This window comes from Hippopotamus amphibius, chromosome 1 (assembly GCF_030028045.1).
Source record: "Hippopotamus amphibius kiboko isolate mHipAmp2 chromosome 1, mHipAmp2.hap2, whole genome shotgun sequence".
NCBI classification, from domain to species: domain Eukaryota; kingdom Metazoa; phylum Chordata; class Mammalia; order Artiodactyla; family Hippopotamidae; genus Hippopotamus; species Hippopotamus amphibius.
In genome coordinates, this window is record NC_080186.1 from 237,998,843 (window position 1) to 238,022,078 (window position 23,236).

Consider the following 23,236-nt stretch of genomic DNA (forward strand, 5'->3'; position numbering starts at 1 on the left):
TTCGATACATGTTTTACAATTTGATGTGATGTAAATTTGTTAAGGACATTAGTATCTAATATTTTTCCAGCATGGTTGACACCGTACTAGTACTTAAAATGCCTTAACTCATGGTTATTTTTTTTTTTTGGAATTTTTTGGAAAATCTAATAGTTTTCAATGTGAAGGGGTTTGTCATCCTAAAATTATACCTTTAATTCTTTTAAAATCTGACATACCATTTCTACTCAAAGGAAGAGTAGAATAAGACAAATGGGTGTGAAACAAATAGTGTTCCCTTGGATGTTTGCTTTTTAGCAAGCAGTGTGAGTGAGGAGGACAGTTTCCACGCACCAGCATAGGTCTCCTGGCAGGTTGAAGGCCGAACAATCTTTGGGTTCTGATCTCAAGACAGACCACTAGGATGCCTCAGGAGCCCATGACGTTTGAAAAATATTCCTCTAAGCTCTCTTCCTGTGCCCTGTGTGACTCATTTCTCAGAAGCTGTTGGGGATTATAAGACCAGCCGATATGAGTTCCACAGCTCCTCCTCTGCACCCTCTTACTGTACTGGCTAAACTAAGTCCTTGTTTACCTTCAAGAATGTGTGGAATCTGTTCACATTTCTTCAGAGTTTTAATGTAGCCAGGTTTTATGTATTCAGCTTTTTGAGTCTTTCCTCACAAGTAAGGCTTTCTATTTCTTTATCTTTTCTCCCTTATTCTTTTTTGGATGTCTTCTAACTTGTCCATATTTTCATGATATTAGCGTGTTCAAAACAGAATAAAATAGTCAAGGGACAGATACTTGTAGACTGAAATTCCATTACAGTGCCTTTATTTCTTAAAGCCCTGAATATTCATGTGTTCATTTAATCAGTAGATGTTTAGAGAATTCACTCTAGTTGCAGGCATTGTGTTAGACATTAGGGACGTAGTGGAAAGGAGAAATAGATGTGGTTCCTGACTAGGGTACATCCACTGTGGTGGAGAAATAGACCTTAGAAAAATCGTCCACATACATGTAAAAATACAGAGCATTTTTTTGTGTGTGAAGGAAAAGCCAAGGTACTTAGGGACTGTATGCCTGGGGCACCTGGCCAAGCCTGGAGGAAATGTCTTCATTCAGTCCACGAACACTTCTCTGGGGCTTACTGTGTGCACTGTACTGCTGCAAGGTTTTCTTTAAAAGCAGTAGAATTTTCGTTGCTCTCCATAAAAATATCAAGGAATGGCTTTTGAGAGCTTATGCCCATGCAAATGATTTTTGCAATCTTGTGTGAAGTGTAAGTCTCTTCAGGATATATTGTTATAATTTTTTATAACCCATAATTAAAGCAAAAACAGTGTGCTGGCTAAGGAAATAGTTTTACTTCAAATCCTCTTAAATCCCTTTCCCACATTGAAAACTTGCCTCTCCCTCGGTCCCATCCAGAAAGATATTTTGGAGATGCTATTGCTTGCTCTTAGATCAGGCTTAATACATTCTAAGATTCATGTGCCACACAGGTAGAGGAAAAAGAGGAGAGATTGTGGTTTAGAGAATTTCAGATTGGGCTGGAGGAGTTGTTGGTACACTTGAGGATGGAGGAGGTTAAGAAGAGAAGGGTGTGAAGTGTGTTCCAAGCACTTGCAGGAAGCAATTGTGCAGAAGAAATTAAGAAAAGGAGGCACGAAGGATAAGTAATTAGATTAGCCTGTCTAAAGCTCCGTGATCAGGTTGAGGATTAGTGAAAGGAAAGATCAGAGATAGGTAGAGATGTAAATTAAGACATTTACACCAGTTTTAAATTGCCAACAGTTTTGGCATAAAAGTATTCTACAGATTGATATTTCCTTTTAATCTCATGTTGTTGTATAGGGCCATATGGATTTTGAAATCGTGAGCTTTGAGTTAGTAATCACAAAACACAACAAAATAATTGTTTCAAGAATTGCTATCCTTGATACATATATAAGATCAGTTCTTGAGTCTTTCCTTTTTTTTTTTTTCAGTTATCTCCCTGGTACCAACAGAAGTCTGAGATTATATTCCTTCACAAGTTTCCTGTTTTTGTTGTTTGCTTGTTTAGCTGTTGAAGAAACTAAACACCCAACCTGTCACTTACCTGAAGGTGGAAGCCATATCTTTTAAAAACTGAACTGAAATGTGCAAATCACAAAAACCTCTTGCAGAATTTAGTAAATTTATAATAAGTGTAACATTTTCCTTCAAATCACTGGGCTACATAAAAAAGCACATGTAACTTCAACCTACTAATGGGATTCAGGTATCTGCTGAGCAACCTCCTTTTGCTTCTTTTTGAAGCAAAAAAAAAAAAAAAAAAAAAAAAGATTTAATAAATGCCATTGAATGAAGAAGCATGGGATGAATGAAGAGAGGCCAAACATTTCTAGTCACAGCTCTGCGAAAAGTACATACATGAGTTGGTAGGGACTGAAGTGGACTGGAGGTGCATATTCATTCGATTCCTTTGTAGGCAACTGAAAATTTCTCATTATACTGGCAGTTCTGCTTAATATATACCCTAGTGTTTGTGTGAGTTGCCCAGACAATTAAAAAGAAATTTGGTCCTCTCTTCTTAAGTATTCCATGGCAAATGCCACTCACCCACACACCCTTGATACTTGTTACAGACCTTGGAACATATGCTCCTGGTAGAAGCGTTTTCTTCCCTGACGCATCATCCCTTCTGCTCCTCAGATAATACGCAGCTGGAAGTGGGTGAAAAACCTCAATCCAAGTATGAAATAACATCTTTAAATATTGTTGTTTTAGGGAAAAAACGTCAACTAAATGGAAGTGATACTCTATCCACGTAGAACCTAAAATCTGTGAACGTTAATCTTTAACTTCAGAAGTCTGCTGTTAAAATGCATAAGTAGATATTGATTATTTTAAAAAGTATTTTGAAGAAAAAATATAGTACTGTAAAGTTTATAACTGTGAGCAGAACTTAATATTTTTTAATTGAGCTTTTATTTGATCACATTCTTGTCTGCCCTTGATTATGGTCCTTCATTTTAATTGGTAAAACAAAATTTTAAAACTTATGAAGAGAAAATACTTGATATAGCCTTGGAGCTAAAGCATTAACTAGAAAGTAAGTACATCACCAGACCTTTTAACTTCTCATGGCATTTATCCCCTTTATCTCCATATTTTGTGTCTATTTCTCTTGGGATTCCTGGTGGCAACTCTAGTGGGTGTCTAGTGGCAACCTAGAAACTCGCACAGTTTTGGTGCTCAACAACTGTTCGTAGCATATACACCAGAACAAGTTTTTGCAGTTGTGTAGGGAAAGTATCAACTCACTGAGTCTATGAAATCCTGCCCACTTCTCCTACCCGTCCCCCGAGGAAGACTTGATCTTTCTCTCCTTTGTGTGCCTTAGGATCACTCTTTTATGAGTCTGTTGTGGAAGACGTTATTGATTGTGTGTCTTTCCCAGTCCTTACTTTCTTGAGGCTGTGTCTCGTTTTCTTTGTATGCATAATGACAAACCCGGGAAGCAGCACATACGTGTTAGTAAATTCATGTTTGTGCTGTGAGTACAATGCATCCTCAGGAACTCCTCAGCAAATGCTCTCTTTGAGTTTCTTTAATAATAGTAGTTTCTTTAAACAGATGACCAATTGTTTCTCTCTCTTGGAAACCCAGAGTAACCTGTAGTGTACTATTTGTGAACATGTCTTAAATTCTCTCCTACTCTCATTTAATAAGTACAAGTCTTCATTTTCCTGTTAAGTTGGAAGTTCTTGAACGCAGAATTTGTTTATAATTTATGCTTGCATTTCTGAGAATGTTTAGAACAATACTTGCTCTGTGGAAGAAAGCCAGTACATATGTGTTGGAATTACTATGATGTAACTATTTGGAGAAAATATTTGGTTGGTACTTAATTTAACTCTTGCTTTCCAAGTGCTTTTTACCTGTAGAGCATCTGAACTGACTTCGGTTTATACACGAGTGAGATATCTTTGCAGGCCAAGGCAGAAAGAATTTGAGACAGGCAATCCTATAGCTCCTTTTCTTGAAGATGTGTGCTGCTGTATGGGCGTAGGGACAGAGGAACTCTCTTGCTGCTTCTCTGGGGGTGCAGGTAAACTCTCAATGGCTTCTGTATGGAAAGGCACAGAAACCAAAGGCCAGCCATGGGGCCCTATCTGTCTTCACCCCTGCAGGGCTTAGACTTTTCCTTGTGAAAACAGTTTTGTTCTCATTTCAGATGGGTGACTGATAAGGACAGGTGAATATGTAGCTATATTGTGGGAAAGGTTTTTTAAATGCTACTCTTAAAATCCTTGAATCCTTTATTCAGGCTTTGAAGAGTGTAGAAGGAGTGTAAGCATGGGAATCGGTCATGGGTTCAGAGCAATTTTTCTCATTTCCTGCCTGCAGGAGTTTAAGAAAGGTCTTTTGCTGGATGAGATTCAGTTTCCTCTTGTTAAATTTAGGTTATGCTGCCTGCCTCTTTGGTTATTTTGAATATCAAATGAAACAATGTTTAGAAAATGCCTTTTATCTAATAAACATTACTTACACTACATTGCTTTCATACTGCCTTCCTTTTCAAAATTCCGTGAGTATTATTATATATAAAAATGAGAATCATGGGCACATTCCAAAGCTTCCATAAAATGTAGACATTTTGCAGACTTCCGGACACAGTAATGTGTTTGGACATTGATTCTGAACCTTCTGTCACATCCTCAAACGGGAGCAATAATGCGAAAGATCTACCTGGCATCGGCAGCTTGGAATGAACAAAGAGGACCAGGGTTTATTGAGATCTGTAGAGTAACAAGAAACACAAGGCAAGTGGCCTGTAGTATCAGCCACAAGAAAGAGAAAATGGATGATTTGAAAATAAGTAATGTGGTGGGTAGATTATGGTAGCAATGAGGGAAGAATTATTCTGGAATGGAAGCTTCCAAACCTGTATACGCCTTAAGTTAGCTATATGTTTAGACAGGGAGGAATCATCCACCTTCCTTCTTTTCAAAATTTCAGAGTGGTTGGATGAAAGTGTGTCAACAAATATAAAGCCCTTATCAACTGATAATCATTTCACCGAGCTTCAAAATAAAGGTGTGTCCGTTGTCTGTGTCATGAGACTGTCCATCAGTGTGATCACCTAATGTCCTTTAGTCTGTCCCTGGAAACAGGTAAAACATAGACTTGACTCATTGAATTTTATGCTGGAGTGAATGGTACTAGAGTGTATTTTGGTTGACCTGACTTCTTACAATATTTTCGCTTTCCTTAAAGGATTAAAGTACTGAGAGTCAAAGGAGAGAATAAAATTTTAAAAAGATTGCTCGATGATAAATAAAAAAATACCAAGAAGCTAAGACGTAGTTTTAGGTTGGGCTTTTTCACACACTGTAAATTTAAACACCAGGAGCTATATTATACATTTTCTACTCACCTTTTATACATTTAGGATTTTTATTTTTATGAAAAATCTATATGTCATCATAAAGAGAGTACCGCAACATAGACCTACTTAATTCTCAGGGAGTTCTGCTCCATCCTGTAACTTCTGATTAAAGCTGTAGACTTACAGAAATGTGTTTCATGTGGGACATTTAGGGATAAGCGGTTTTGGTTCAGAGGAATGAAAGTTGTGGCCTTCACTTGCAGTACATGTGAATGACATAATGAAAGTACCCTTGAATGTCATCTTTCTTCCTGTTGTCTACAGCAGGAAATGTAGCATCGTTTAGAGATGTGCCCTACCACTCAAGAAGGAGTAAAAAAGGCTTGTACCTATTTAACTTCCAACCCATCCAAAACAACAAATGGTCATACGTATTTTAATTAAAATCTTCTCATATTGCAATAAACCCTCATTAACATAAATGTGATTAATTTGGAATTTGATCATTGGGAGATCAGAAGCACGTATACATTTGCTAGGCAATTTAAGTGTAAGGAAAAATGGCATAGAGTTTGGCTTGGAATGAGCACAAAAGCAGTGTTTTCAGACGTCCTTTTTTAAATTAATTTTTTAAATTAAATTTTGCTTCACGATATTGTGTTGGCCTCCACTGCACAACAGAATGAATAGCCACACATATACAGATATCCCTTCCCTTGTGGACTTCCTTCCCGTTTATGTGACCACAGTGCATTACGTGGAGTTCCCTGTGCTGACCAGTATGTGCCCATTCTCTGTCTGTTTTATACATAGTATCAGTAATGTATGTGTCAGAGGTCGTTTATTAAATGGCCTTTATCATATTATTACTGATACCGCATCATGGTGAGGTAGTCAGTGTTCGCTAGTTGGTGCCCTCAAGTGCTGGAAATCGCAGGGAGAAATTGAAACAGGAGTTTGGTGCAGGGCGGAGATAAACTCCAACTGATCTGGGGATGGGATAAAAGAGGGTACTGTGAAGAAAGTGGCATTTAAGTTGACAATTGAAATAATGTGAGGAAATGTAGAGGCTGAGTTTGGGTTTTAGGAAAGGAAATCCCAGACATTTGCTGGGCAGTGGCAAAGACAAAGAGTCTGAAAAACAGAGTCTTTTTAAATTTAGCTGAGGATCATGTATGTACAGAAAGATAAGCTTCAAGATAGAGAATTGGGACATTACTCTAGAGGATTTAGAGTGATTACATTTCATTTTGCAAGCAATAGGAAAAGTCTGTTGGATAGAAATAGGAAGTAATTTCCTGGGGCAGGTAGAAACAGGAAAATTAGTAAGCAGAATAATGATGTAATAAGAACTTCACAGAGGATGATGGCAATGGGACAAAATGAAAAGCTGAATATGAAAACTATTGTATTAGAAGGAATGTGAGGCTGGGCAAAGGGTCAGAGGTCAGAGATGGGCCAACAGAGGAATCAGGGGTAAGTTTTAAATTTTATGCCTGGTGCTTGGCTGATAGAACAACCAAACAGACAAACAGGAAGAAGCTTTGCTCCAGTAAACAGACATATAGATATCAGGAGAATTATTTGGGGGCTGTACAGTTCATTGGTTTGGGTTTCAACATGTTGAGATGGCCATTCCACTGGGACACTTAGAGGCCACTAGCTACGTAGGATAGAGTTAGAATGCATGACTCCATCTCAGGGGTTAAGGCCAGTGATAGATTTGAGAACCACGTACATTACCGTATCAGTTAAGCCTGCGGTGGTTAATGAGACCAACGAGAGAGTGAATAGAGGGATGAAAAGTGGAATGAGATAGTCATGTAGAATGCTCAGCTTAATGGTGGAAGAAGAGAAGTCGGGTAAAGCTTGAGGAAAATTAATTTCTGCTCATATATAAATATGAGTGAGAAACTATAAAGATGCAGGATCATAGAAACTAATGATGTGGGAGAGTTTCAAGTAGGAGGAGTGAACAAAGTTGTAAAATGCCACAAACGAGTATATGGACAGATATAAGGCCGTTAATATTGACCGTTAGAAGATTAACAGAAAAAAGTTTCAGAGGAAGGGGAAGTGGAAAAAACATGTTTACTTTTTCCTAGACTGGTACAGATCTTAATACCTTCATAGGGATTAAGTTTCTGTCCCATTAGCTCATTTTAATAAATAAGATTAGCTAAAACATAATGTCTCCCACCAATCTTAAGTTCTTATTGGGTAAATTCCTGTTTCAGGGGTTTAATCAGAAGTCCCTTCCTCCATTTCATTTAATGACAAATATTTATTTTATCAGAGACAGGGGAGAAGAGAAACTTTCCGTCAGTATTTAGAGACAAAAATTAAAAAATAAGCACCTTCAGTAATGAAATATGGGAATTGTTTAAATCTCTTTAAAGCTTTGGGCTGGAAATGTCTGACGTCAGATTACTTCAGCTGGAGCAGATGTCACAAGGGGCCAGGGGAACCTGAAAGACAGTGGGGAATTCTTGTTAGGAAGGGAGTGTGGTCTTTATCCATCACAAACCTGAAGGAGATCCCGGTGGGAGGGAAGAAAGGAGCATGACTGAATTCTGAATTCCTCACAGTTTAAGATCATGGACTAATCTTGGCAGTGCCACTTTTTCTCTTCTAAAAACTTACAGGGGGAAATGAATTCTTAACATAAAAATAATATACCTATCAGAATTATTTATTAGTAATTAAAGTGATCATAGTTTTTAGGGATATATTAATTATAATTGAAACTCATTTTTATTTTGTGTATTTTATCTATTCTTAGTATGAGGTAAAAAATGATTACCTAGGTTATTACTGTAATTGTCAAGACTTGGTTTTCTGGTGAGTGTTGGTTTTACAGAGAAAGTTAACTTTCCATATCACAGGTTCTATATGGTTTGCATACATCCTTGTATGCAGTCCTCCTGGCAGAGAAACTCAGAGTAGTAGGAGAAAATTGAAGTTCACAACAGTTAAATATCCTGCCCCAGACCATACAGCTTGTGGAACTAGGATTTGAACCCTAGACTGCCTTCAAAGTCCAATCAAGATCTTTGACAAATACTGTTTCTCTAGAGCAGAATGAATAAGAGGGGGTTTTGTAACATTCAAAACCAGGTGTGACAGCAATCAGAGAAGAAAAAGAAATCAAAGGAATCCAAATTGGAAAAGAAGAAGTAAAATTGTCACTCTTTGCAGATGACATGATATTATGTATAGAAAACCCAAAAGACTCTACCAGAAAACTGCTAGCACTAATTGATGAGTTTAGTAAAGTAGCAGGATACAAAATGAATGCACAGAAATCTCTTGCATTCCTATACACTAACAACGGAAGAGCAGAGAGAGAAATTAAGGAAACTCTCCCATTCACCATTGCAACAAAAAGAATAAAATACCTAGGAATAAACCTGCCTAAGGAGGCAAAAGATCTGTATGCAGAAAACTTTAAGACATTGCTGAAAGAAATCAAAGACGACACAAACAGATGGAGGGACATACCATGTTCCTGGATTGGAAGAATCAACATCGTGAAAATGAGTGTACTACCCAAAGCAATTTACAGATTCAATGCAATCCCGATCAAATTACCAATGGCATTTTCCACAGAACTAGAGCAAGAAATCTTACGATTTGTATGGAAACGCAAAAGACCCCGAATAGCCAAAGCAATCTTGAGAAGGTAAAATGGAGTTGGTGGAATCAGGCTTCCTGACTTCAAACTATACTACAAGGCCATAGTGATCAAGACAGTATGGTACTGGCACAAAAATAGAAAGGAAGGTCAATGGAATAGAGTAGAGAACTCAGAAGTAAGCCCAAACACATACGGGCACCTTATCTTTGACAAAGGAGGCACGAGTATACAATGGAAAAAGACAGCCTCTTCAATAAGTGGTGCTGGGAAAATTGGACAGCAACATGTAAAAGAATGAAAGTAGAACACTTCCTAACACCATACATAAAAATAAACTCCAAATGGATTAAAGACCTACATGTAAGGCCAGACACTATAAAACTCCTAGAGGAAAACGTAGGCAGAACACTCTATGACAGCCATCAAAGCAAGATCCTTTTTGACCCACCTCCTAGAATCATGGAAATGAAATCAAGAATAAACAAATGGGACCTCATGAAACTTAAAATCTTTTGCGCAGCGAAAGAAACCATAAACAAGACTAGAAGGCAACCCTCAGAATGGGAAAAAATAATTGCCTATGAAACAACGGACAAAGGATTAACCTCCAAAATATACAAGCAGCTCCTGCAGCTTCATACCAAAAAAGCAAATAACCCAATCCACAAATGGGCAGAAGACCTAAATAGACATTTCTCCAAAGAAGACATACAGATGGCCAACACACACGTGAAAAGATGCTCAACATCACTCATCATCAGAGAAATGGAAGTCAAAGCCACAATGAGGTATCACCTCACACCAATCAGAATGGCCATCATCACAAAGTCTGGAAACCATAAATGTTGGAGAGGGTGTGGAGAAAAGGGAACTCTCCTGCACTGTTGGTGGGACTGTAAGTTGGTACAGCCACTATGGCAAACAGTTTGGAGGTTCCTTCAAAAACTACAAATAGAACTACCATATGACCCAGTAATCCCACTCCTGGGCATATACCCAAAGAAAACCATAATCCCCAAAGAAACATGTACCATAATGTTTATTGCAGCACTATTTACAATAGCCAGGACATGGAAGCAACCTAAATGCCCATCAACAAATGAATGGATAAAGAAAATGTGGCATATATACACAGTGGAATATTACTCAGCTATAAAAAGGGATGAAATGGAGCTATATGTAATGAGGTGGATAGAAGTACAATCTGTCATACAGAGTGAAGTAAGTCAGAAAGAGAAGGACAAATATCGTATGCTAACTCACATATACGGAATCTAAAAATGGTACTGATGAACTCAGTGACAAGAACAAGGGTGCAGATACAGAGAATGGACTGGAGAACTCGAGGTATGGGAGGGGGCGGGGGGTGAAGGGGAAACTGAAATGAAGCGAGAGAGTAGCACAGACATGTATATACTACCAACTGTAAAATAGATAGTCAGTGGGAAGTTGTTGTATAACAAAGGGAGTCCAACTCGAGGATGGAAGATGCCTTAGAGGACTGGGGCCGGGAGGGTGGGGAGGACTCGAGGGTGGGGGAGTCAAGGAAGGGAGGAAATACGGGGATATGTGTATAAAAACAGATGATTGAACTTGGTGTACCCCCGAATAAAATAATAAATAACAAAAAAAAAAAAACAAAAAACCAGGTGTGAAATCCAAAACTGTTTTGTTTGCAGGCTGACTTAAGAACATATTTTAATCTCTTTTTTCCTATTTATTTTAATATATTCTATATTATAAAAGCCCTCAGTGAATACAAATCTAGAGTTATATAAAAGATATATCAGGAAAGTATTTACTGCATTAGTGGCCTTTGACTTATTAAAAAAGGATTTTTTAAAATATCCTCATGAAGTATATATTTCTGCTTAAAATTTAATTAATTTGCTCTCCTGGATACTGTCTGCATTACTGCAGAAGTTAAACAGAAGACAAGATAGTTCTGAATGTCAAAGAACTGAAATCCTATGAGAAAATAAAGACAAATAATTAGTAACAAAAGCAGAAGTGAAATAAGAAGCACGCTGAAAATAAATGTTGCTCTGGGGGTTAAAAAAAAAAAAAAACACCATGAAACAGCAAACAAACAAACAAAAAACCTAAGAAGTTCATTGCCAGAATGAGACTTGAAGGATAGGTAGAATGCGGAGAGGTAAAGGAGCAGGTAGAATGGAAGTAGTCCTGTCTCCTGTATGTGTACCTAGGTGTGCATGGTGGCAGGGTAAGCGTAAGTCCTCTCTTGCTTGAGCTATGAGGTGCTTGCCATAAAGGGTTAAAAAAGAGATGAGACAGGGAAGAGGAGGCTATATCAGGGAGTGCCTTGATGTTTTTACTTAATTAAGAGGGTCCGTGATGGTTTTCGACCTGGCAAGTCACATGTTAGATGGTTGCTCTGGAACTGGTGGGCAGAATTGATCAGATTCCATAGACAGGAGGCTCTGAGATATTCCAAGTGAGAGCTAGCTCTGGCAGAGCTAGAGGGAGAACGGTGGGGATGCAGAGAGGGAGTGGGTAGGAGAGACAAGTCTGTAATAAAAGGCACAAGACATAGAAATTGAGAGTGAAGGAAAAGGGAGGGCCTGAGTATTCAAGAGAAATTTTCAGAGCAAAGAGTTAAGAGAAACTCGTGGGCTGTTTTTTAAGCAACTTCTAGAGTGGGTGATAACTGTATTTTGCTTGGCTAGCTAAGGAATGTTAACCAAAGAAAGTGTTATAGTATGCAAAGTCTGTAGCAAGAATTGTGTTTATGTCTGCAAAATAGGGTGAATGATACTTAAACGGAAATTGTAAGGTTTAATCGCACTATTGATAGATATCTAATGGCTTCAATCTGTACTAAGCACCACTAATAAAAAGCTGTGGTGTGGTAAACAGTATTGCTATAGTAAACAGTGGTGGCACTTTATTCTTTTCATTTCTGTTAACTAAGAGAAATAGAATATGATTTTTCCTTAAGAAATAGCTTCTATCTTAGTAACAGAAATATAAGCATATATGTAAAAGTGAGTATTTGTCAGTGGGCTCCTAGCTGCTCCCTGCCGAATTGGATTTCTTTTGGTAAGCACGGAAAGGTAGATGAATACTAAGTATGCCACCAGCATTGTGTGCCACAGCGTATTATATGCTCGGATCTGTGATTTGCTTATAGTGTTTTTTTTTTTAATCTGTAAAAGCCTACACATTTGGTTCTATAATAATCTTTATTTTACAGATTAGAAAATTTAGGATTAGAGAATTTAAGTAACTTGTCTCTAAATTAAACATCTGGTGAGAATTTCTGGTTGAAGACAGCTGCACTGCGAATGGTAAAGGGCAAATGGATAAACACAACTTCCATCTACATGTTAGAACCAAGCAGCCTTGGTAATTGACTGAATAATGAAATTGAGTAGATTTCAGGCCAGGGGTTATCTAATATGGTTCCAAGGTTTCTGGCTTGCAAATCAGGTAGGAACATCTGAGGGACGTTTGTGGGCGAGGAGGTGATGCGATTGAGCTTGGGTGTGCTGTTTGACGTGAAGGTGAGATACGCAAGGGGGCAGATTTAATAGATGGCTGATTGTAAGGGGTAGGAGGCTTAGAAGACAGGAATGGACTGGAGATAATGCTTTTGTAGTCATCAGTTATGAATTAATCATTAAAGACATGGATGAGTGTCTAATATTGCCCAAAGAGCATGTGTAGAATAGAAGATAAAAGGGCTGTGTGTGACACTCAAGGGAACAGCAGGCTTTCAGGGGAAAGCAGAGAGAAGCTCCAAGAAGAGACGGATAAGAGTGGTCCAGGAAAGTGAAAATCCTCAGGGCACACACGCTTTCACTTTGGAGTTCAGTGAGGGCGCTTTTTTGTGAGATGGCTGTTACACTATTGCATCCCTTCTCCATCTCGCCTCTGGCCTCAGTGTATTAAGTGGCACACTTTGCATTTCCATTAGGAGAGGAGGAGAGAAAGAGAAAAGGTTTCACTGAAGTTGCCAGGGCGTGATGTGTGACTCACGTGGGTGTGTGTCTGCTGGTCCATAACTCTGTAGCTAAGTTTTCACGGAAAGACGGGTGGAAGCTTCAACATGCTCAACGTTTATTTTTTTATCTGTGATCCTGGAGTGGGGGGATAGAAGCAGGGGCACGGTGGGGCTGTTACAGTTCCTTCTTGTACGACGGCTTTTCACCCAGGAGTCACTCATAATTAGGAATGATGATAACTTTGAACGTTTCATGCAAATGTATACCTTACCAAAATATAGCCCAAATAGTTTCAGTAGGAGAATTAATGTAAAATAAAAATTTCTTGGTTAACAGAAATGCCTGTCATGAAAGTTTATACCATTTTTGTAACACGACTGCTGAGAGTACACCTTCGACCAGAAAGAAGTAGCTCATGTTTCCAGAGACTGTTCTATGACTCGAGTTAAATTAGTTGATTTCTTTCTTTATAAGTCTATACTATAACAAGTATAGTCTATTACCTAGTCTAACTACAGGGTCAATAGGCTGAAAGAAACCAAATGAAAATAAATTATAATAATCTCTGATGAACTTATTCTATATTAATAGATATTAACTATATACTAATGCTGTATCAACCTGGAATAAAGTTCCTGACTTTAATATAAGGTGGGATAAGAATGTTTCAGAAGGTAGTTAGTAATCATAGCTGTGTTGAAAATCAATCAGAAATTTTAAAGAAAGAATTGTTTGGAAGAGTAGTGGCAATACAAAGTAGTGGTTCAGTGAAGCAGTGATAAAAGTGAAAATTTTAGGTAGATTCTAGTTTCAAAACCTAGAGTCCGTTCAAATATTTTCAGCCTCAGAACAAATTAGCTTTTTCATTTCAAGTTAAGAAGAATAAAGCATAAATATTTGGAGTGCTATGACGCCATGGCAATTCTAGAATTTATGATTGACCTAATCTGTAGTTCTAGAGATAAATTTGCAGTACCAATATTTTTCATGTGCCCTACTTATTACTGATTATTCTAATCTATGATTGGTACTTTTACATGTAAAGTACTTCAAAGCACCTTCAAAGAGTCTTCTCAAAAGTAGTTGTTTTTAAAGATAGATCTTCTGGACCTTCTCCTTTCTTTTCATCCATATTATATGTTGACTGTAGGGGAGTTTATTTTTGCTTCTTTATCAGATAAACGGGGGTATGGGTGTTCATGAATTTATTGCTATAGCACTTTATATCAAGTGACTTTAAGAATTCTATAATCACAATGTCTCTCTTTGGGACTATATTAATTTTACTTAGATTTAACTTTATGGTCATTGAAGGAGCTATCTTATTTATACAACCAGCACTTTGTTCTTTTACTCATGTATTTAACCGTAAGTCAGTAATAATTTTTATGGTGGTGGGGAGAATGGGTTAGTTATTGTCTATGTCTTAAAATCTGATTTTTTTTTATTTATTGTAGGTTTTATTGGGATTTAATAATGCTTATAATGATGGTTGGAAATCTGGTCATCATACCAGTTGGAATCACATTCTTTACAGAACAGACAACAACACCATGGATTATTTTCAATGTGGCTTCAGATACAGTTTTCCTTTTGGACTTGATCATGAATTTCAGGACTGGGACTGTCAATGAAGACAGCTCTGAAATCATCCTGGACCCTAAGGTGATCAAGATGAATTACTTAAAAAGCTGGTTTGTGGTTGACTTCATCTCCTCAATCCCAGTGGATTATATCTTCCTCATTGTAGAAAAAGGAATGGATTCAGAAGTTTACAAGACGGCCAGGGCACTTCGAATTGTGAGGTTTACAAAAATCCTCAGTCTCTTGCGTTTATTACGACTTTCAAGATTAATTAGATACATACATCAGTGGGAAGAGGTAAGACATCTCTTTTACATTCTTAAAGCTACTATATCATGAAATTTTAAACTATAATTGTTTTAAAATGAACAGCTATGCTATGTATAATGAGTTTTATGAAATTCAAGAAGAAAAATTTCATTTTTTTCTTTTTGGTACATAAGTGGTACATTTGTATCTTCAAAAGATATGGTCGAATGCTGAATTTGAGTGGAGTGAAAAAATTAGTGATTGTAAAACAATTGTCTTATGCCAGTTTAGTCTTTTTTTTTTTTTTTTTTTTAAAGCAAATCTACTTTAATCACAAATTTTTATCTTAACCAGTGCTGTCCCTCCTCCACCATGGGGTTTTTTTTTTCCTCTAATATCTAATATTAGTTTGTTTTATCTAACACTTCAAGTACCATCTTTGACAAAGCTGTAGGGTCTGGTTGCTAATCTAGTTTGTATCATTAGCTCTGTGAAATAATGTGGAATATGTTTCCTGTAAGATTGAAATTTCAGAGAATTTGTGTTTGAAGAAAACAGATTTTTTGAGTATTTCCAAGTTGTGTATGTAAAGACTGATTTTAGTGTAATAATTTTGCTCGTTGCTCTTCTTTGCCTGTAATTATTTATTATAGGTTCTCTCTACTAATTCATTTCCTAATACTGAAAAATAACATACCCTGGAGGGAAATTATTACATAAAAAACACAAATAAGACAGGGAATAAATTCAGTGAATCTGGCCAATATTTTGCTGAATAGGGCATCTGTCGTTCTCAGGCAGTTGGTGGGACCTGAAAGAGCTCAGCCAACTGGAGTTTCAAAGATCTGAGTTAAACGTACCCCTCATCAAGCAAAGGAGGTTATGTCCCTAATTTCAGAGTCTGCCTGTTAACTGTTTGATTTTCTTTCCCTTCTAAATATACCTTAAAAAATTAATTATAACCTGAACTTTATTGTCTGCATAAAAGCGAGGGTCAGAAAGGCCTCCAGAGTGCCTAAACGTGCTCTGAAGACAGCAGTACACGGGCTAGGGATTAACTGTCACTTTGTTAGCCACAGAAATGCTTGTTAGGGTGAATGATACTTTGGAATTTAGGTGTACACAAATCATAAAGTGGAACTGCTGTGAACATTAGCTGTGCTTTCTGTGAGACTAGTAGTGTTTCGGGTGTGACTGTTGATGACATTTTGGTTCCTAGATTTCAGGAGGTGACGTGCAGTGGTAAAGCACTGCGCGAGACACTGCTGAAAAGGCATAAAAATGGGTCACTCTTACAACATGGATACGGATTATATTTAAAATCAGATGAAGCACACCTGAGAAATTGGATTCATCTCATAATGCGTCTCTATGTAGCACATGCCATCTAACATAGTAAATGTTTGGTTCTCAAGCACTATTACGCTCATGTTAATATCAAAACAAGGTGATTATTGATAAAAATAGCTAATATTTATTGATGGCTTATTATATATCAAGTCATATGTTTGATTCTTTACATGGATTCGTTCATTGACTCTTCCTCATAACTCTGGTAGCTTGCCCAGATGCACAGGGTCCGTAACAGGTGGAGCTGGGATTCTGGCCTGGGCACCCTGACTCCCAGAGCTAAAGCTCTTAAACACAAAACCATAGAGCTTCTCACTATAACATATGTTCTTTTAATGATAAATACCCTTACTATTACACCATTTTATATATATAATAAAATATTGTAGGAAACGTTTCTTCACTGAGCTTTGTGGTCCAAGCAACATAAGATTTGAATATTTGCCTCTTAAAACAAGGTCACAAAAAATATTTTAATGAGTAGCCCGTGAGAAGAGACGTCACTGATATAAACACCCAGTCAATTAAAAATACAGTGGACAATGTGACTGTTTTCAGTGTCTTGTAGTTTGAACCCAGTTACCCCAGAGAATGGCAGAAGGATGAAGAGATGGCATTTTATCAGATAAAATGGCAGGCTGTGCGGTCATCGAAGAGCACACTCCTTAACACTGTTGTCCTCTGGTTCCTGGCAGCAGTCACAGGCACCTTGGTCTGTGTAACTTGATGGTGTTTTAAACATATCAAGATATAATACAGGGGCATCGGCTCACTGCCATCATTACTGTAAAATGCAATGTAATAGGGACTTGCAGACATTTGGTAACCAAACCCATTCAGGCTAAAGTTGTGAGTTGGCAAGGTCTTCCTTTTAAATAAATGACCTTGATAATAAATGAACCATAGGCTCACTTCATGAAGAATGTTTTCTTGGTTATATCATACCCCCATGTAATATCACATATATCGTGGACATTTAATGTCTGTTAGTTACACTGCTACACAGAGAAAAAGCAGTGGTAATTAACCCCAAATTTGATTATTTCATCACCTACATGATTGAAACCAAAGTCACAAAGAAACCTGAATGGTTCCAAATTGGTAAATCTCTACCTGAGTTTTATAAAAGCCACCAGGATGTGTTTACAAGTAGAAACACAACAAATAATCAGGTTGCTCTGTGAGCATTTGGAATAAGAGTACAGAGGAAGATGTGGGTTCACCCACATGTCTTTGAGTTCTGAGTGTTTTAGTACCGAGCTGGCTAATGCTAAATTCAGCAAATTCAGGGAAGTAATGTGTGAAGTCTGGAAGCTGCCACTGTTCTAAATGACTCATTGCCAAGGAAAGTGGCTGCCTTCTATAGGAAACTGCTTCCATCTTCAATGAGACAGTTTTGTTTTTCTTTTTTTTTTTTTTTCCGGTCTGAATTAGTTCAACTGAAAAACAACAAGAAGTGCCAGAGCCAGATAAATTAGAGAAATATTGTGAATGAAATACAGAAACTTTAAAATTTAGCCCTTATGTTACTATCCTTGCTACAGTTGAATACAGTGGCTAATATAGAAGGAAAGAGCTGATTGGGCGACTCATTTATAAAACACGTGGTGTTAAGGAGTCGGGGGGGGGGGGCAGTTGTTTTCACGAGGCAGTGATAAGATAAGTGGCTTTAGGATGCAAAATTACAGCTCCGTGACACCCTACTGAAACTCTATATATGTGGCCAGGTGAGGCGAAAATCTGGGACAATTGTTTAAATAAATCAGGTCAGAAAATTCCTGTTCCTGCAATCGCCTGAAAACAGAGGTGAGTCTCTCCCACTCTTGTGTTTTGGCTTAAAAACATCATTCCCTTAATGCAGTGTTGTTGTTGTTGTTATTGTTGTATGTCAAGTGAAGCCCGTGGCCCAGGCCAGAGTGCTGTTTGTAACCTATCACAGAGAGAACCCGTTTTCTGTGATCCTCCTAAAAGAGACATATGGTGAGGAAATCCTCAGAAATTAAATGCAATATTATTAATAATTTTTGACAGTCACCAGCCACTGAAGAGATGAAGGGTAGATTAAGAGCTAGTAAATAGGACATTATTTGCTTAGTAAAGGTGAAGAGTTCCAGGAACCTTAAGCATTACAGCTGCTAATCCCTGTCATTTTATCAAAGGTGGATGATCCTTGAAATTGTTAGATATTTTGGAAACAGTAATTGAAAAAGAAATATTACTCTGTAATGGTTATCTATTTGTAGGCTTCAATGTCACAGAGAGTGGAAATTCTTCATAGGCAATGTAAAGAAAGTATGGTAAATGCATGAAGCTCATAAATAAATAGGGCTTTGGAATACATGCCTATAATTTAGTTTTTCATTCTTCATTTACTATATCCTCAACTTTCCTTTGTGTAGACCTATCACAAGTAACTTGCCTATTTTGAGGCAGGAGAGAGGGCTGTGTTTCTGATCTTCATACATGCCTATAGTAATTTCAGGTGAATAATGTGTCTGGAACATTGCAATGCTCTTCTGGCAATCAGTATTAGATTTTTATGTTGGCTTAGAGGCAGATTTATGTACAAATTATGTTTAACAACAGAGCATTAATAAGGAAATGTATTCTACAGGGAGCTAATACAGACTGCAGTTTCTTTCTGGTTAATTTTAGCATTCTAATTGCTTTAGATTAGAAACTAACTCTTGCTATAAATTGCCTATTTATAATTATACAATACATATTATAAGTACTTCCATATTTTAGAAAACACGTAGAATTCTAAGACTTGCCATACGCAGACACCAGTGTCTTCCTAAACCTGCCCTCTGCTAGCATGTAGGGAGGCTCCCTATTGCCTGTCATATCACATCTGTGTTTCGTTGCTGTGACTTCAAGGCTCTCTAGCAAACCATTCCCTCGTTTCTCCATTGTCACTTTGTATTTGTACCCAACAGCTCTTTTCTGTTTGTTTTTCAGTTTTATAATGCTTCTGGCAGAGAATGAGTTTTTTTTCTGCTTCTGGTAATTTTGCATGTGCCACACCTCAGATTTGGAAAACCTTTCTTTTTCTGTTATTCATTTAAAATTTATGCTCAAGCTCATCTCCAGAAAATACTCTGCATTGATGGACTGTGCTGTAATGGTCAGTAGTTTTACTTTGAACAATTCTACTACCTCTGCCTGCATTTGTTCATGCTTACAGCGTGGTTGTGAATACTTACTTATATATGCATTTCCTTTTCTTTTCCGGGGCATAAATATCTTTAGGGAAGAGTCAGTGTCAACTTTTCCGCCCTGGAATCTCCTTGTACACTAGTACAGAGTTCTAAACACAACAGGCTCTCTGAGCGTATTTATCTGCTGACTGCATGGCAGTGCTCCATGTTCCAAATCCATTAAATAATTGCAAAGGTATATTCATTCTTCACTCCCAAGCATTTACTGAATAGCTTCTACATGCAGATGCTACACATGAGAATACAAAGCAGATCTCAGCTTTGTAGGAAGAACGGACATGTGAGCAAATAATCACAGATGGTGTGGTAAGTGATGGCATAAAAGAGGGAGTGAACGATACAGCTTTTATTTTTTCTTTGCAGAAGAAGGCTTCAGAGGTACTTGAACTAAGTATTGAAGCTGGAGTCTGGATTGCCAGGATGAATAAAGCGGGGCAGAGGAGTGCAGTCAGCAAGATGTGAGGCACAGGCAGCCTCGCGCTGTTCTGCATCTCCAGAACCGGGGTTGCAAAGGCAGTGAGTTTGGAGGTGTAGACAAGAAGTTGTGTTGATGACGGGCTCACTCAGTAAGATGTCGCTGAGGCATTTTAGGCAGAGGATTTGCATTTTAGAATGCTGCAGAGTGAAGGGGATTGCACACTGCTGAGAATAGAACTAATAATATCAGTTGAGAGAGATTTATCATGCATTTTCATTTTTTATATACAGCTAGTGTCAGGCAGGATACATTTTAGATGGCTAAAGGGAGATTTATCTTTGCCAAGTATTCTTGCCATTGAAATAGTATTTTTGTAATGTTTTAAAACTTAACTATTATATTAGATATAATTAATAATCAATATAATAATATATTATCAATGTGTTAATATATTATGTTATTGATACAATTATATTTGAGATTTGTATTTCACACCACCAGAAACATGATGGTGTAAAAAGGGTCCTATACTAGAAATTAGCACTTACGGATGTTTTTTTCAAATTGTGCCTTTTATTTCCTATTTAATCTAGGGAGAAACACTTAAAGTGACTTATGTATGCCTACAACCTTAATTGAACATTTGCGAAGTTCAAAGGAATGAGGTACATGGAAATTATTTGAAATATTTAAATTGGTGTATGCATATAATATTTATAAATACCTAAACAAAAACATTATTACATGTGTGTGAGTTGCCTAATATTTTTTGCAGGCAAGTATTGATTCTGCTAGAGACCACTAGGTGTCCTCTATTGGTTGCGTTACTTCAGAGTTCTATATTCTGAAACACCAAAACTGTCTTCTCTGAAATTATTCATTTATACTCTCTAAGAATCACCTAATTACTTGGCTGTCAGTGTCTAGATAAAATAGATGACAATGGATATTCATACATGTAAAGATTGTTTCTCTTTATCTATACTTTTTCCTCAGATTAAAGAGTTTGTTTATTCTCTAAAAAATAATTTTTTATTTTAATAGAATTACTTTCAGTATTATACTGTGTATTTTTTAAGATGGTACTTTGACAGACACTCTGAAGTTCTAAAGTACTGTGTGATGAGTTCTACTTGGATAGGCAGTATTAGTAAGTCAAGACAATTAAAAAGAGATTGATGGAGTATGTGTGGGTGTACGTATGTATGTGTTAGGAGTAATATATATACTTTTACGAATGCTTTTTGGCTAGAGCCCTGCAGCAGATCTGTGCAATCCTGAAGCTTTTGATATGAAAATATCAGTTTAATGGTAAAATATAAGATCAAATTTGAAACGTCCAGACCCATATTTTAAGATTAAAACATTAGAATTTCCTAATGCCCCAACATTGCCCAATCTGTGTTCCTGTTTTTCGTGTGCTTATATGTTTCCATGGCTATATGTTGATAACCAGACTTGTAACCCAAACTTGGAAATTATGCTCAGAATCTACATATGATGTCTCTGTAAAGATCTCTCGAGCTCCTTAAGCTCAGTAAGTCAATTTCTGCTTCATCTCCTTCTCTCTTATTTCTTGTTGCTCAATTCAGAAATCTAAGAGGTATCCTTGACGTCTCTGCTTTCAGTCTCCATAGTTAACAGTAACCAGGTTCTACTGGTTCTTTTTCTTGATATGTGGTTTGAATTCTAATATTGCTTCACTCAGTCCTCTCTTTCACCATCCTAGTGCAAGCCAACATCAATAATTTCTCATTTGCATTTTTATAGTAGAGTCATTACGAGGTTTAAAAATTCCCCCCCCCCCCGCTTTTTCCTTCTAGGGTCTCAAAAGTGATATTTTTGAAGGGCAAATATTACCATATCATCCAGCTGCTGAAAATATTTCTGTGATGTTTCATTATTATAAGGACAAATTCCAAAATTCAAGATCCTTTGAAATCTGAGCCTTTCCCATGTCAGCCTGGAAAACTGCTTGCCCTTTAATTTTTAACTAGTCTGAACCACTTTATGTTTGTCACATACGCTGTTTTAAGGCCTTTACAGTGTTGTCCACTTTTCCTAGAACTTTGTTCCTTTGGCCATCCCCAGTTCATCCATCACATTTTGTTCCTCTGACTTTGACTTTAACTTAAGGTACCCTGGGGTGGAATTAACAAATCTCTCAGGTAATGTTAGTTCTGTCTGTAAGATGCTGGCATAGCCCCACATGCCTTTGCTTGGTGACATTCATCACTTTGGTAACTTCTCTTAAACTCTGCCTTCCCAACTATATATAAACTCCAGAAGGGCAGAAACCATAGATTTCCTGTATTTTCAGCTGCTGGTGGCATAGTTTCTGGAAAATAATGGGACACAAGAATACTTGCTAAATGAGTTAAATTATGACCTCAAGGGAATTTCAATTCAGCAAACATGTAAACAAGCAAACACATAAGAAAAACAGTAGAGAGTCTTAAATCCAATATTAGAAGCATTTATAGTATAGAAAAAAAAGCAAGAGAGAGAAACGTACTGAGAGTGTGGTAGAGGGTAGAGGAGAGGCTCTAAATAAGGCATCCTAATAAACGTGGCTACTCTGAAAACCAAAATTGAAAGTGTATGTCCTTCCACGTGGGTGAGCCTGGAAAATATTCCAAGAAAACTGAGAAATCATGGGTGAATTTAATCTAGTTCATCATTTATATGTGGAGATGGGGGGGAAAGTGATTTTCTGCCCAATCTCATAGAATGGCTTCAAGGATCAAATGAGATGTTACTGTTGAAAGTGCTTGGAAACTATAGAGTTTATAGAAATTATTGTTGTCACAAAAGTCTCCGCTAGTTTAAAATACGTGAAATCTCAAGAGATTTCAACCCCTGGCCCTTTAGTGTGCTTGCTGCTTTTCAAAATATTGGAAGCATTAGAAGGAGTATTCTGCTTTATTTCTGTCCACAATATACCAAGTAAAGATTTGAAGCAGTGAATGAGTCAGGCTAATTTAGTTGAAAGTGCATTCAACCTTTCATTTTTCCAGAATTTCTGGGAAAATGTCTCAGTTTTTCCTTTCATTGTGCGTGTGGACGAAACATGTATCATGTCTACTGATATTTTAGACTCATGTGTGTGCTATTAGAGTGCAAGCTGGGAATGCCATTGGTTCCTGAGTACTGGACCCAAAATTTGTGATGTGATTCTGTTTTAAACTCGAATTCTAGTTCAACTGCCAGAGTGTTTCATAAAAACACTTTATACTGTGTTATTTTAATTATCTGGGTAATTATCTCAGCTGAACAGGTCACCTCTCTTCGTCTCGTATACTGGGATGCACCTGTCTACAAAAGGGAAGTGTGACGAGATGTGACATAAATTGAAAAGTGATGCAGTGGCACCTAGTGATATTTTGTCCTTACAAACAACGAGGTGAAAGTAAACTCATCTCTGAGGGAAATGTTGACGATGCTTTTCTA

At 37.3% G+C, this 23,236-nt stretch overlaps 1 protein-coding gene across 1 annotated transcript in view; it reads left to right on the top strand.

The window, feature by feature from the left end:
- HCN1 (hyperpolarization activated cyclic nucleotide gated potassium channel 1) overlaps nucleotides 1-23,236 on the top strand; it is a 406,279-nt gene that overhangs the window by 38,815 nt on the left and 344,228 nt on the right. Inside the window, exon 2 of the mRNA XM_057743764.1 lies at nucleotides 14,422-14,845. Within this exon, the coding sequence (XP_057599747.1) occupies nucleotides 14,422-14,845 (424 nt within the window). The remainder of the gene's footprint in view (nucleotides 1-14,421; nucleotides 14,846-23,236) is intronic.